General features: G+C 41.0%; 1 protein-coding gene across 2 annotated transcripts; it reads left to right on the plus strand.

The window, feature by feature from the left end:
* The first annotated feature begins 2,978 nt into the window (after positions 1-2,978).
* On the plus strand, positions 2,979-14,919 carry esrra (estrogen-related receptor alpha). 2 transcript variants are annotated; one of them, XM_029519449.1, is made up of 8 exons: positions 2,979-3,215; positions 4,903-5,004; positions 10,191-10,574; positions 11,377-11,493; positions 11,591-11,704; positions 12,467-12,634; positions 13,043-13,312; positions 14,214-14,919. In XM_029519449.1, exons 3-8 carry the CDS (start codon positions 10,196-10,198, stop codon positions 14,465-14,467), a joined length of 1,302 nt encoding a protein of 433 aa, XP_029375309.1. In that variant the 5' UTR covers positions 2,979-3,215; positions 4,903-5,004; positions 10,191-10,195; the 3' UTR covers positions 14,468-14,919. The 2 variants fall into 2 exon arrangements, with proteins under 2 accessions (XP_029375309.1, XP_029375310.1); XM_029519450.1 differs by lacking the exons at positions 2,979-3,215; positions 4,903-5,004 and adding an exon at positions 5,907-6,044.
* Positions 14,920-15,316: the final 397 nt, after the last annotated feature.

The following is a 15,316-nucleotide window of genomic DNA, read 5'->3' on the forward strand; positions in this document are numbered from 1 at the left end:
TTTTCTTGTCTTTTTGAACACAACCAGCAGATGGCACACGTTGACATATTTCTCTTTTGTCCAAAAGTCCAACACTTAACACCTCAATACTTCTAAGGTCTTTCGCTGAAGTTTCAGCAGACTTGCAATTGTATGTTAGTGACCATCCGAGCTATTGATAAGGGACAGACTGTCCCCCTGCTGTTCTGATTTTACACTGACTAAATGAAACATTTCAGATGAGCAGGAACTACGTGTCATCTGGCCGTTGGAAATCTGTCACGTTTCTTCAGGAAATGTGAAAATAAAAGGCAGAGTTCTAGCATTGCGATCAGGAAGTCAGCAGGCAGCGATGATGAGCAGTGGCAGTGGGTGACCTTTTACTGGAGGACACACACTCAGCTGCTTGAACGTCATCAGCACAGCAGTTTCTCCGTGCTGCCACTAGAGGGAAAACCACTGGCAATCTTAGTGCTGATGTAGATAATGTGCCTGACCCGGAGTTAAAGGGAAAATCGATCCTGAAATAGAATTCAAACATGTTACTGCTACAATATTGTATTTGCAGTTTGAATGAGTCAGCTGGGCTGCAGAAGCGCAGACTGCAGCGATTATTTTATTGCATGGCGCTGTTCTACATCAGAGACATTCCTTCATTCAGAGACTGGCAAATCAAACTCAGCTGCATCTAAAACAAAACCTCTATGAGCTCAGATTTAGATAATTTCAGTCAATGGACTCCCACAAATGGAACCTAGTGACACTATTCACTGTCTTGTATCCTCTGCCTGTATAAAAAACTGCCAGCATAAATGAAAACCGTGTTCTGGGAAATTATTATAATGAAGTATAATCTAAATCCTTATTTTTGGGGGGGTGGGGGGAGTAAGTGGAGTTATGGTAAGTAATAAGAAATAATTATTTCCATAGGGTTCTATTACGTTTCCTGTCACCTGTTCACATAGACCAGGACTAAATACTGAAAATAACTATGACACTGTAGAACTGCAGTCAAGTCAGAGAGACTATATTCAGATCAAGGTGTTTATAGTAAAGGTGGAGGATGTTCTCTATCAGTGGTGCTATCTATGACTCATTGCATATGCAGCACAGATACAGTGCCCAATAGTTTTTGGGTCTTACACAGGCAAAGGCTTCTAGGTATTTATGTAGCCTATCAGCTTACGCCTGTAGGAGGTCACGACCTGCTGTAGGAAGCACCCTAGGGACCCCAGCTGGCATTCAGTGTCATTCAGCTCATTCACTCTTCATGGTCTGTCATGGGAGACACTGTTATGTCTTAGACAACTGCACTCCAGATATTATACTGCCTCAGCCTGACTCTCAAAACATAAAGTGTCTCCAACAAATCCAATTTTCTGCTTTCTAGGTGAACCTAGTGGGTATAGCATGAGCGCACTAACGGGATGATAATGCAGACTCTGCACCAGTATGATGCAGCCCCGCAGAATTGCAGTGTCTGCAGCAGAGACTCGGTGACCTTGCTTCAAGGTCGCAATGACACTGCCGTCAGTTTTTCCTCTCATGCGCGCACCACGGAAATCCCGTCCCGATCCCACTGCTTACGTGAGATCACATCAAGACACTCAGCTACTCTGCTCCGCTGTCACATTGAGGGGAGTCCAAGAGAGGCTTTGGTGCTTACTGGTTTAATAAACTAGACCAAGGTTTAATCATCTTTCATTAGGGATCGATAATACTGGGGCACTTCTCCAAATCATACCAGTGCCACAACTCATCAGTTTTGCCCCATGCCCTGACTTCTAGTCTCTCCTGTGTTAAATTAGTGGACATTTGTATATCCTCTTGTCATAGCGTCTCTACGCTCTGTGCCAGCTGCTACCGGGCGTGTTGGAGAGAGCACGAATGGTTATTTCGAGGAGCAGAGGCACATAAAGTTAGACAGAAAAAAGTCATTTGATTGCAAATCGACCCATCATTGTTAAGCAATGGTTTGAGGGGCAGATTAATAATCACAACGCATCCCGCACTGTGTAGAAACTCCTACCGCCCCCCCCCCCCCCCCCCCCCCCCAAAAAAAAAGAAGGCAAAAAAAAAAAATATCCCTCGATTATTTGCCTCTCTCGTGCCATTTCAGTGATCTCCCGATCTCCTCCTCCTTGGCAGCTGCCCTGTGTGGCAGTGGAGAGAACAGGGTCAGTGTCACAAGACCGACAGCATGACTATATTTTCCATGGAGGTGTGCAGCTGTACGGTCTCCTTAAAGCGTTTAGCGCAATTTTTTAGTAGCATAGTTGGCAATTTCAAGTTAAAGCGCCATGCAGAGTGCACAACACAGTCAGGAGAAATTTTAGGATAGTAGGCCCATCTGCAAGTCCTACTAGGCATTAGATAATTTCTATTTTCTGTGGGGGAGGGTTCGCCTCTGCGGATCCAGATATTGTCGAGTTGCACGACGCAATACATTTGCATAAAAGTGATCTGAAAGCAGCTGTCTTTCGGCTTCAGACACATGAGCGCAGCGTAGTTCGACTTGGTTGGGATTAATGCAGACTGGGTCATATTTTTTTCAACACTTGCAGGCCATTATTATAATGCTGCTGACGCTGGTGGAAGGTGCGTACAGACGTAACGGAGACACAGCGGACGCACATCGGAGAGAGGGAGGAGAGAAGGCACGGGACAGAGACCGACGTCATTGCGCTACGTCAAGTTGCTCAAGAAACCACAGTGGGTGCCGGAAGTCAGAGCGTTTGAGCTTCTTAAAAAAATTAAAACCACGTTCTGTGTTCATTTTAAAAATGCTATGTTTCTACGGGGTACGTGAAAAATTCAAGCAGTAGCCGGCGACTCTTTGAAAGTACGTCCTTTTTCATTTCAAGCCGTCGTTTGGTTGAATAATATTAAAATGTTAAACGAGTCGACATCGTTTTATTGTGACATTTTTTCCTCTTACCGGATGTTCATCCTTTCCTCTTGAAGTCTCGCCGTTAAGATCCAACTACAACCTCGGTTGTGGCAGCCGGAGAAGAAAATTATAACAGCAGGATACGGGGCCGAGCAGGCGGATAAGACAGTGTGTCGCCGGTCGGTGCCATCAGCTTATGACACGGTAACGTCGTGATGCGATGTGAGACGCCCTGCCAGGCTCGGACAGCGCTGTTAAACAGGTTAAACCCACGGTGGACTGGCCAGCCGCAAAGACTCGACTGACTTCAGATAAAAACAACCCTGCGATGCTTTTTCATTCCCCAGTAAGTAGCCTTTCGTCGCTTAGCTAGCAGACAGTGGTCGCGGAGGGGGGGATTTGGGCTGTCGTTGGTGGTTTGGTGGCGGTGTCAGCTGCTTTAACTGCAGCCCGGTGCGCGGCGCACGAGCCGCCCGGCAGAGCTGTAAGTTCGCGTGGCCACGTTATTGGGGGTAGGGGGCACGAGCTGCTCAATACACTGCCCGTTGGTTGTGCGTTCATTTGCACCGGAGGCTCCTGTCCATCTCCAACAGCCCATTAATGCACCATGTCCTGTCTGATTGACATCTAAATACACGCTGTAGCGCCCCACGGAAGGGTTAACGCCGTAGTCGCCAGTAAAACACCCACAAAATGTCTTAACAAATGGGATGCACGGTCATTTATTGAATAGATGAAGAATGCGGGGACATGGCTGGAAATGATGCAGCGCATAATTGTCGTCGTGTCCTCACTTACAAGGCGAGTCCTGCACGGGCAAATAATACACTTCTTCAACTGTGCACACTTTATCCCCCTGATCACTCACAACGCACACACACACACACTACTTTTTTTCGTTCTGTGTTAACACACTGAACTATGCGAGCCACCGAGCCTGCTGGGCCGGGATTGGGATCACTGATCTTAAGGTATAATCCACTTTGGCAATTAACCTTTCACCGGTCCGAGATCAGTAGGCAAGGTCACCCCTGGGTGCTGTTCCCCTCGTCTCCACAGTGCGCCGCATTTAAAAGCCTCAAACTGAGTTTTGTGTACCGTCAATGTGATGCCCTGTCGGTGACAAAGGCCACTGGTGCCCCCTAACAAAACTTATGATAAGAAGCTTCAAGGAGTAGTCGTGATAATTGACTTTTCGTTTATGGGGGAAGTAGTGGACACGGATTTTACATTTGTTACAAGGAATTAATAGAGTTTGTCGCAATTAATGTTTTTTTTTAAACGATCTGATATGATTAACAAATAAATCTATATAATCGTTTTCTTAAAATTTCTTTTAAAAGTCCTTACTACTTCCTATTAACATGGCCAAGGTATCCTAGTTTGTTTCAACATACTATGCTCTTGTTGCTCAAGGTTAAAGTGTTCAAACTAAAGTAACACCCTCTTTGCTGCAATTTGACAATTAATGACAGTCACGTTTACATTTTAAACACTAGCTAAAATTAAGTTTATTGTATTGCTTAAAAAAAAAAGTAAAACTACTCTATTTAATTATTTACAGAGAGTTATCACCAAACTTCAGCTCATGACTTTGACGAAGAGACAAGGTGTAGGCTTCACTCTGTCTGTCCTTCAAGCATTCCTGTGGCTGTGACCTTTGGAGTGTGTTACGTTGTCAAAGGGGGAGGGTACTCCAGCAGTGTTCAGAAATCTGGATAGATACAGTGTATTATGTATTTTATGAAGGAAAAGTGATTGTTACAAGTGATTTACTACAGAGGTAAAACTACTTTGTTAACATAGAGGGCTTTCTTTGGCACATGTGAACTTTGGCACTGCAGAGATTTTTAATAATCAAATATGTATCTAGTTAATGACTTCTGAGACATCCTGGTCACTATGAAATAGACAAAGTGCACCTAATAAGGGGTTGTTCTTTCAAATGGGAGGTTAATATGAAAAGCTATCACCTTGGCTTATCTGTGGTTTATGTGATGGCACTCAAAAACATTTGCTTGTTTTTTCCCCAGGTGTCCTGAAAGCTGCATATTTCAACCCTAGCAATAGCACTTCATTAGATCACCACCAGAAGTGAGGGGTATATACGCTTCAAACTACTGTTCAACCAACAGGTAATCCGCTCTCACTTCACCTTTTATGCTGATGAAATATGCTATTATTGTATGCCTGTATGCAAAAGAGATTATGATGGTGTATGCTGTAGCCAGGTGCCTCACTTTTTTCTGTTTTTTCTTGTAAGGCTGTAATGAACGTACACTGATAATGTCAATGTCTTCCTGAGAAAATATTTGACAGAGAAGTGCAGAACAAATAGTAGAGAAGGAATTTTGAAGGTGTTTGCTTCTCATGTCCCCTTGAAAACATTAAGAGTGGTCACTGATAGATATCATGTGAATCTGTTGCAATCAAAACCTTGTCAGGACTTATTTCTGTTTGAGAAAAAGCAGGACCATTTGCCAGCTTCAAAACAGATATGTGGCGTGTGAGGGAAAAAAAGAGCATTTAGAGTGTCTGTGTCTGAACTTGGAGGTTCTTGGTTTTGTGATGCTGTAAATAGCAAAAATAAAGTCTTTATAAGTACTTTTGAGCAGAATCAAACTTTGTGTCACACATTGTAAAGCCTGATGCCTGTGTAATTAGCGGTGCAAAAAATAGAGGAAAACAACTAGTGAGTCAAACTTCCACTCAGCATTATGACTCTTCGCAGTCTGTCAAGTTAAAGTTAATATTTTGGATTACATTTATTCAGATAATGTTTTATACTGGCTAATTATGAATTATTAACAACCGGCTGATGACGTTCATCCATCATAAGAGAGAATGGGTATTAGTTTAAATGCCTGTGTGAGATGGTGTGAAGTTATTTTTCATTCAAACCTATGTAAAAATACGTCCACTGACAGCAAGTGGCTTTGCCAGTGACATGATGCTGCTTGCAGAGAGCTCCTTCCACTAAGGTGCTTTCGCTACAGTATCAGTATCTATCATTTACCAGCTGTTCAGGAAAGCCGATTGTAGCCCGGCCCATCTCAACACACAGCCAACACGAGCTAGCGGGCGCTGGGAGCCTGGAAACTGCTTTTGTGTCAGATCTGTGCCATGTTATCACACCGTGGACAGACTCAAGTGCATTACTAGTCACCGTTGTCAGGTAAGATGTAGCCTAGCCCGGGTTAGAGTGACAGAAATAAACCTCAGCCCTAGGAGGAGAGTGCTCGTCAGTCAGGATTAACGCTAGCTACTGCTAGCTCAGTTAGCTAATGGTCGGGCTAACCCACAGTTACCATAATGTGTTCGCTGTTAAAGCTAACGCTAACTCTGATCCACACATGCCGCTACATTACTTTAAAGTACACAGGGGCACGTCTCCAAGGCGAGTGTCTGAGCAAACCAAGCAGTTTAGCTAGTCTCACCTGGTTTTACTTTAATCTGCTCACATCAAACGAACTAGCAGCCATTTAGCTTTCCTCATTTTCATTTCCATATTTTATTTAGAGTCCGCTCTTCCTAATTTGCCAAAGCAGATGTCCAAGAGGACAGTTGTGCACATGGTACAGACAGGGATCCTCCCTGGTCTATAAGTCCGAGCAAGCTCAATCACATTATTGATTGTGTGGCCTCATGTAGTATTAGTCCCGATGGCGCTGGGTGAGCCATTCTGAGCTTGTAAACTCAGTCCAAGTGAGCTAGACTTTAAACAGGTTACTGTGCCCCCCCCTCCGGCCCCCGCCGCCTTTACTGCTTGCCAAAGAGCGTCACAATCAGGTCCTGAGAGGGCAAACTCCAAGAAAATATAGGGCTACCAGCCACTATGGGCGAGTTATCTGCTGTAGCAATACATTTCATTAAATCATACTAAGTTTGCAGTGTTCTTAAATCTAAGATGTAAGGTAAAAAATAAGTCATTGCCATTGAATAGTAGTGTGCAAAGCACACACCAAGATTTTGTCTTCAGGTTGACATTCAGGGAATCGGTGTCGATGAATTGACCACCTCCACCCTGTTCTTTTTCTCAGCAGCTCTGTAACCCTGTTTAAATCGAATACTTTAAATTCCCTCTCTTTTTGAAAGATGATGTTTTATTAATTCTATATATATTATATATATTGGGATGTTCACATTTTCTGAGATACATGTCTAAGATGTTAATGTCAGTGTAAATAAACCAAAAAATGATGATGAACAATGATCACAGCCTTTGGTTAATTATGCCAAAGTGCCAGGTCTACTTAACAAGGCCAGTCACTGAAAGCAGTATCGTTTGAGTGTCCATGTAATGGAGTCATGGGCAGGGACTGCAGCAGTAAGAAATGTATTTTCAGTATTACAGCACGTATCTAGGCTGCAGCTGGATTACCACACAAACAAGACAAAGTCAAAACCTGGTGTAAGGATGGACTGCGTATAGTCTGTGTGCATATTTGAGGATGGTGAAAACTGTTGTTGAGTTGCTGTAAATTAACTCAAGCCTGCTGGGAAAACTTGTCAAATGTTGCTTGATGAGTTACTACACTAATTAGTATGTTCGTGATGGCATTGCATCGTATTTGCATGCTGCCTACTGTAAAGTGGTTTCAGCCCTTTATCTGTTTGCTTCTCTGCTATTCTCTGTGCTCATGTATCAACTGAAGTCCCAATAAAGCAGTTTCACTAGCGCACTTTTCTGTTTCTGTTGTCTGACAACAGAAAAAATATGATATACTGACTGAAACTTCACGATCTGCTGCTTCGGTAATAACTGAAACATTGTCTGATGAAATTTCAGCAATATTTACAGCAATTTACAGCAATATGTACAGCAATCACTCAAGAAACTTAGAAGTGCCAGATTATCTTTCTTGTTTAGTCTCTCACACAGTGCACAGCTGCGCAAATAAACTGCTGTTCCACCTCTGTGTCACTCACTGAATATAATATTTGACACAGAGAGGTATCCCTCTCTGTGTTGGTTTAGCATTGTTATTATTTTTTTTTAACAACAAACTGAAAAGGTCAGTCAGCCAACGGTATAACTCATGGACAGACATTTTGGGAAAATGTCTGGATTGGGGCAAAAAAAGTTTGGTAATTGCAGTTGATTGCCAATTTGTATCTACAAAAAAAAAAAAAATCACAAGTCACTTTCAAGTCTTAGCTGGATTCAGGCTATTTAGGCATCAGAAATCCCATCTCATTGTCTTCACGCACTGATCCATTAAGCTGGAACGAAAGCAGAATCGTTCGAGTAAGGCTCTGCATTAATGTATCCACTGATGAGTTGGATCTTAGAGACAGACATTCTGGATTGTACAGTTCATGCCCCATTGAGCCCCCCTCCACGTTTCACCCATTTTTCTGATCCCTCAAGTGCTGTTGAGGAAGTCAATTTGAAAGACAATTTTTTTTTTTTTTTTTTTTTTTGCTGTTTGACTATTCAGTATATCAACTGTGTATCCTTTTGGGGGTGTACTTACAAGAATGGTACATCTACAGAAGAGCCAGGATTACTTACCTTTGTTTGGCAAGGAAGGTAGTGGTCACTTTTCTCTTACAAACACTCACCCATAAGCCTGCTCATTTTATTTATTGCAAGAAACAGTTTGTGTCAAGGAGGTCAGACTGCTTTTAGGGTAATTGTCTTTTATAAAATGGACACAGTACATGATTGACATTAAGGGTCCAAACATTTGGCATTCGAACTTAGGTACTGGAAGCTAAGTAACAACTTAAAAGCATGAAACACTATTAATCATGGTCATCTAACCATACATTATGCTCTGGGTTTACATTTGGTTGTGGAGGTGGTGAAACAGTGCACTCAACTGAGAGATAAAATCCTTTCCTGTCAATACGTTTTCAGCATAGTACTTTTAAGCTGGGACAGCATTTTCAATGAATTCAATGTAATGTAAGTATTTCTGTATAGTCTGATAGTTGTATCATTTTCAGATTTTTGGAAATCTTGACAGATAAGCAGATGTGACTGAGAAATCTGTTGTGTGACTGAATTTGTATTTTGTTTTTAAATGAGCTGTGTGTAAGTTTTGCTCTTAGCCAACATTAGATGAAGAACTGTTTACTTACCCGTAAACAAGAATTTACCCTTTCTGCCTTTACAGTCTTGCTATTGGAAAGTGAAGAGATGGTTTGGGCTAGCTGGCATGCTAACTTGGGGGATAGAAAAACATAGAAAGGGGGGATTTCCTCAATTTCTTTCTCCAGTACCTTTGTAAACAAGTGTTTTTTTGGCTGTTGAACTTTGCATGGAAAAGTGTAATTTGAAGATGTTATGTTAAGCTCTGAGAAGTTATGATGGACATTGCTTATCAATTTAAAATGTTAATAAGAAAACAATCATGAGATTGATTGTGACTAAACAATTGTTTTAGCTCACATTTAAAGTCAGAGATCAGTAGGTCTCACGAGGACAGCAACCTCCATCTGGTCACCTTGGCTATTTTAATGTTTAGAAATGTCACAGACAAAGACTTCACACTGCAGGGGTGATTCAAGAACTGTATAGTTTTATTTTAAGAATGAAAGGTTCAGGTTTGGTGAAGCTAAGGTGTTTTTTATGGCTTAAAAAGTGTAGCTGAGGAAAAAATAGCACGAAACACAGGGACTAAGTTCTGCTCATAAACAAGGAGGGAACAAGCAAGCCCTTTGTGATGTAAATACAAAATTTGACTGCTTTTCACGGTCCAAACTTTCAGGAAAGACAAATTAACCATGTTACCTAGAATCAAATAAAATAATTTCAGATCTTTAATTGAAGTTGATTCTTTTTTGGTTTTGTTTCCTGTTTCCTTCCGATTGTTGTGTTTACACTCCTCTCCAACCAACCCAAAGATGTGAGTGTAAACAGTTTTTGTTGGTGTAAACAGTTACAGACATCCCCTGTGGCTTAGACCAATGGTATTGGACCAATGACTTTTGTAGCCCATGATGGGACACTTTTCCACCCTCTTTTTTTGATTCCCTTAAAATTCATTTAAACTTAAGAGTCAAAAATACTCTTGAAAGTTGCAATATCTTAACTAAATATAACATTATTTATTTTTATATATTGATTGGGTTTTTATTTATTTCCTTTTGCTCTTGGGCTATCCTTGATGCATTTGACAGACATGTGGATGATACTACGATGAAGTTCTTTGTCCCTTGACGTATCAAACAAGAAAATTACTATATACCTCTTAAGTATATTTTGTATGGCCTTTGTTCTATGTTTTATCCAAGCTGTAGAACAGAAAAAAAAACAGTAGACGAAGCAATGTGCTTGACCTTTTTTTTTGTTGGTGATTTTTTTCCTTCCTAGATATCATGTCCTCCAGGGAGCGTCGGTCAGACGTCTACATAAAGGCAGAACCAAGTAGTCCAGAGGGAGGCGGGGGTGGTCGGACCAGCCCAGGTGGGGCCTCTTCAGACTCTTCTCAAAGCGGAGGTGGAGGAACCAGAGGAGACAACACTAAACGTTACTCCCCACCCCTCTACACACCAGCTCTGCGTTGTCATTTCAAAGACGAAGGTGGCGATGGGGCAGAGGAAGGCTCCACAGGAAATGGGGCAGGGCGATGCAAGTATGCCCTGAGCACACTGCCCAAAAGGCTCTGTTTAGTATGTGGAGATGTGGCCTCAGGTTACCACTATGGTGTGGCATCATGCGAGGCCTGCAAGGCATTTTTCAAGAGAACCATCCAAGGTGTGTGTTGCTGAGAAATGCAATTTTTTCCACTGCAACTAGTCCATGTTCTCTGCATGACACTGTGCAATGCAACAACCGAGTATAAAACTAAAAGATTGTTCCTATTTTTGGAAGAAACTGCTAAGGGTTTTCACTAACTATCATGCGGACAGATAACATTTAATTTTATTAGACATAGTGAGACTGGTAGTGTTTCTTCTTTGACAGTTTTTCTGTTTGTCATGCCTTCATGGTGAAATGTGCTCCTAGAGTGATCTACTGTGGCTGGAATTACCGTAGTGCTGGCTTTGAGTACTTTGGCTGCTGTCCAAATGTCTGTCCATATTTTGTCACATTAATATTACAAAATACAGGTTTGTACTGAAACAAGTAGTAACAACTGCTGAGTACACATGTAATAAAGTGTAAGCAACTACTTATTCCTTGTGGGCCAGTATTCCTATGTACAGCGTTTCAGTGTAGAGTTATAAAATGTTTAAATGAATTGATTAGGTTTAATAAGGCTGGCAAGACATAGCTTCTTTTGCTCTTACCTGGAACAGATCCACAGATGGTACTTAGTAGTTTAAATGTCTGAGGAATCCAGAAGTGGACCAATATTTAAGCACACTTCAACCACTTCATATAGTTTATATTGGTTTGTTAAACAAAAACCCCTGGCTCCTACTAAACTTATATGTGAGAAATCATGGGTACATGGGTAATCATGGGAGGGTTGCTTAACTTGTGTAACTTCTGTTTTTATGTAGTAGAGGTTTTTTAATCTTCCTAATTGTAAATTAACATCTTTCGTTTAAAGGTAACATTGAATACAGCTGTCCAGCTTCAAATGAGTGTGAAATCACTAAAAGGCGCAGAAAGGCTTGCCAGGCATGCCGCTTCACCAAGTGCCTCAAAGTAGGCATGCTGAAAGAGGGTGAGTGCCTATATTTTCCATATTGTATCTTTGAATATGGTGTGTGTACTCTGTTTCCCCAGCATCATTCAAACAAACTATTTGTTTCACCATGTAGGTGTACGTCTCGACAGAGTCCGAGGTGGAAGACAGAAGTACAAAAGGCGCCCCGAAGTGGAGAATGCAACATACCAGAATGCCCCTCTACCACTGACAAAGGAGAGTGAAAAAGGTGGGATTATATTACTCTAACTATAACTATCAGGCAAAGCTAAAAGATTATAGGTGCCATGTTTCTGTAGCATGTAAAGCGACAGCCAACAGCACAATCACTTTTTTTTCTACATTGAGCTTGAATTAATGAAAAAGCTGCTGATAGGCTACGTGAAACTGGATTTGCTGGTAAACTACATGTATGTAGGCAAAGCGTTAATGTTCAGTCAACTAGAAGCAAAGCAACAGCATAACAGACAAATTGAAACTATGTGGGTGTCAGTTTATCTGGAAGGTCTTCCTTTATCAGATTCAGAGGAAGAGATAGGGCTGCTCAAAACATGCAATATTTGATGGATAGCTAAACCTTGAGGTGTCCTAAATATGAGCAACACACAAAACACATTAAACCCATTGATTAGAAAGGAGCGCCCTCTACTGCCAAAGAATTGAACACTGATTTCCTCACTTTTTAGTAAGGTATACAATTGTGAAATATTCCAAGTCTGCCTGCACACACTTAACATGAATTTAGGCACCCTAACTTGGACCTCTATGATTTATAATAAAATGAAATATGACTGAACAATTGACAACACAAACTCTCTTTTGCATTCATACAAAATAAGGACATAATATATTAAATGCCAATGCAGATCAATAGGTTGCATAAAGACTATGTGTTGAAAAATGATGTGTTGTTATCTTGTGGATCAGTGCATCTATATTTTTATTCATGCATCATATTAATCCATTGTTTTGGATCTATTTTGTGACACAGGTTCTTCCAACATCATTGTGTCCCACCTACTAGTGGCAGAGCCAGAAAAATTATTTGCCATGCCTGACCCTCTGCAGCCTGACACAGCTCAGCGGACGCTCACCACCCTTTGTGACCTTGCTGACCGTGAGCTGGTTGTCATCATTGGCTGGGCTAAACACATTCCAGGTAAGGGATTCAGTTAGGATAAAAGAGAAAATGAGAGGTTGTGAGAGTATGGCAACGAGATAATTCAGAAATATATTCTTTTAATAATAATGAACAGCATAATTAGCCATGGATTGCTGAACTGTGTGACTTTAGCACAACAAAACCTCTGAACCAAAATATGTGATCAAAGCAGATGAACATACTCTGTTAATGAACTGTCTGAGGAGTGAAACACTGAACCACAGTTGAAATTCTTAAATGAATTTCAAGCTAGTGCTGGGCAACAGTATTTAGCCCATTATTTGGCCAATATGAAGACATTGGTCTGTTGGTATAGAATCTTAACATATTACGAGTTTGGTTTAAAATTTAAAATTTAAAATCTTGTCCTTCTCTATGTCTCTGTCTTGGTCTGTTCCGCTGCAGGCTTTCTGTCGCTGTCTCTTGCAGACCAGATGTCTGTGTTGCAGTCAGTGTGGCTGGAGGTGCTGGTGCTGGGTGTAGCGTACCGCTCACTTGGCTGTGAGGATGAGGTGGTGTTTGCAGAGGATTTTGTCCTTGATGAGGAGATGTCGCGTGTTGCAGGACTGACAGAGCTAAATGCAGCAATTAGTCAACTTGCTCGCCGTTTCCGTGCGCTAAATGTGGACCGGGAGGAATTTGTCATGCTAAAAGCCATCGCACTCACTAACTCAGGTACTTTTTCTTGTGCTGAACAAATGCAGGAAAATACATTATACTCAGTATTTTGAGCAAAAACGTATTTACATCTTACACAATTATTATCCACGCGGTATTGTATGTTACAGCTTTGTGCCATTAACATTGGTTAAACCAAAACGATAAAACCTACCAAAGTAATTTCTAGTATTTATAATGGAGTCACCTCATTTAAACTACAATTAGGTACGAGGTATACCAAGGAAAGAAGATGTTCTGCCTTTTTAATCATATTGGCAAACTGTTATTTGTATCATACAAGAATATATTAATGTCTGTATTAATGTAATTATTATTTTAGTTTTGCCTAATACTGTGAGACTGGAAATTGTGTGTTGTGTCAGACATAAGTTGGTTTATAAATTTATTATTTCTCTGCTCAGTATGGCTTTGGGAGTTATGAATAAATGAATAAATAAATAAATAAATAAAGATTAGCTGTAAGAGGGGCAGACACTGGCTGTTTTCCAGGTTTTAAGCCTGATGGGATTATATGTACATCAGCAGCAAAAGGTCCTTGAAAACAGGAGAACAACAATGTATTACCAATGTAGGTGCAGTCAAGGCTTTTTCTAGTCTTTAGGTGATGACAGCATCAAAATAATGTATATGTAGTATACAGTATATACAATGCAGAATACAAATGAGTCGAATGGTGGTTGCGGGTTTATCCCAATCATAACCTTCATGTAGACATCCCTTAGATAATCATTGAAGATTACTGTCAACAACAGATGATCGCTCCTGCTTAGGCTACTTCTTGTTTTGTAAATAAGAGCTGTCATTAGTTTGCATTCATTTAAAGTTCCTGGGCAACATTTTTCTGAGGTATAAGTTTACACATTGCCTTACCATGTGCTCCCTGCTGTTCTGTCAGACTCTGTTTACATCGAGGACATGGAGGCTGTGCAAAAGCTGCGGGACCTCCTCCACCAGGCCTTGCTGGAGTTGGAATGTCAGCGGCGTCCAGATGACCCCCAGCGGGCAGGACGCCTCCTTTTAACATTGCCTCTCCTCCGACAGACTGCTGGCCGAGCCCTTACCACCTTTTACAGCATCAAGACCCGGGGAGGTGTACCCATGCACAAACTATTCCTTGAGATGCTGGAAGCCATGATGGACTCTCCCTAGAGCAGAAAACAGCTGAAGAGGATGCAGAGAAAGACCCAATAGAGATCTCGTCTTCGAGAGTTGATGAGAGTTTTATGAGAAAGGAAAGTTCTTGTTATAAAATTAATAATAAGGAAATTATCCTTTTACCCTGTAGGCTATTCATGAAGAAAGAAAAAGAATATGACTAAAGAAAAACCCCATGTATTGTGTCTAAGTGGGAATGCTTACAGTAAGATGTAAACTGCCGAACTTCAGTTAAAGGCTTCACAATCCAAGAGTGAAAACATGCCAGAATACTTATTGTTTTAAACTATTTTCATGATGTGTTCCATCACAGTATCAATCTGCAGTTGCACAACAACTGAAGAACAAATTTTAGGTACCAATGAAAAGACTGTAATCATGTGGCTCTTGAACTAAAAAAAAAAAAAAAAAAAAGCGCAAAAAAAAAAAAAACCAAACAAAAAAAACAGCAACATCTACTTATGAAAGCCATTATAAAATATCCAGCGAAAGACTTAAGGATCCAGTATACAGATCAGATTGACATGCACATAGAGTGCTTGCATTCAATATAGTTTAGTGTGCCGTTGTAGGCAAATTCATAGGAATTACTTGCAATATGTTAAAAGCAATATAATGACTTGATTGTCTGTCACGTTTAAAATATGGATAAAATGCCGGGACATTTAGTTGTGTGTGTATATCAGCAGTTCTCCACTCTCAGGACCCCTGGTGCTGCTGATCTGGTAATTCTAGCAACTAAAGGAGCTGGGTTTGGTTAGGGGGATCCAGGAGAGTCCATCCAGAAACACTCTTTGGGGTTAAATACTGGAACTGAGAACCGCCGTTGTACATTCAAGTGTG

This window comes from Echeneis naucrates, chromosome 14 (genome assembly GCF_900963305.1).
Source record: "Echeneis naucrates chromosome 14, fEcheNa1.1, whole genome shotgun sequence".
NCBI lineage: Eukaryota > Metazoa > Chordata > Actinopteri > Carangiformes > Echeneidae > Echeneis > Echeneis naucrates.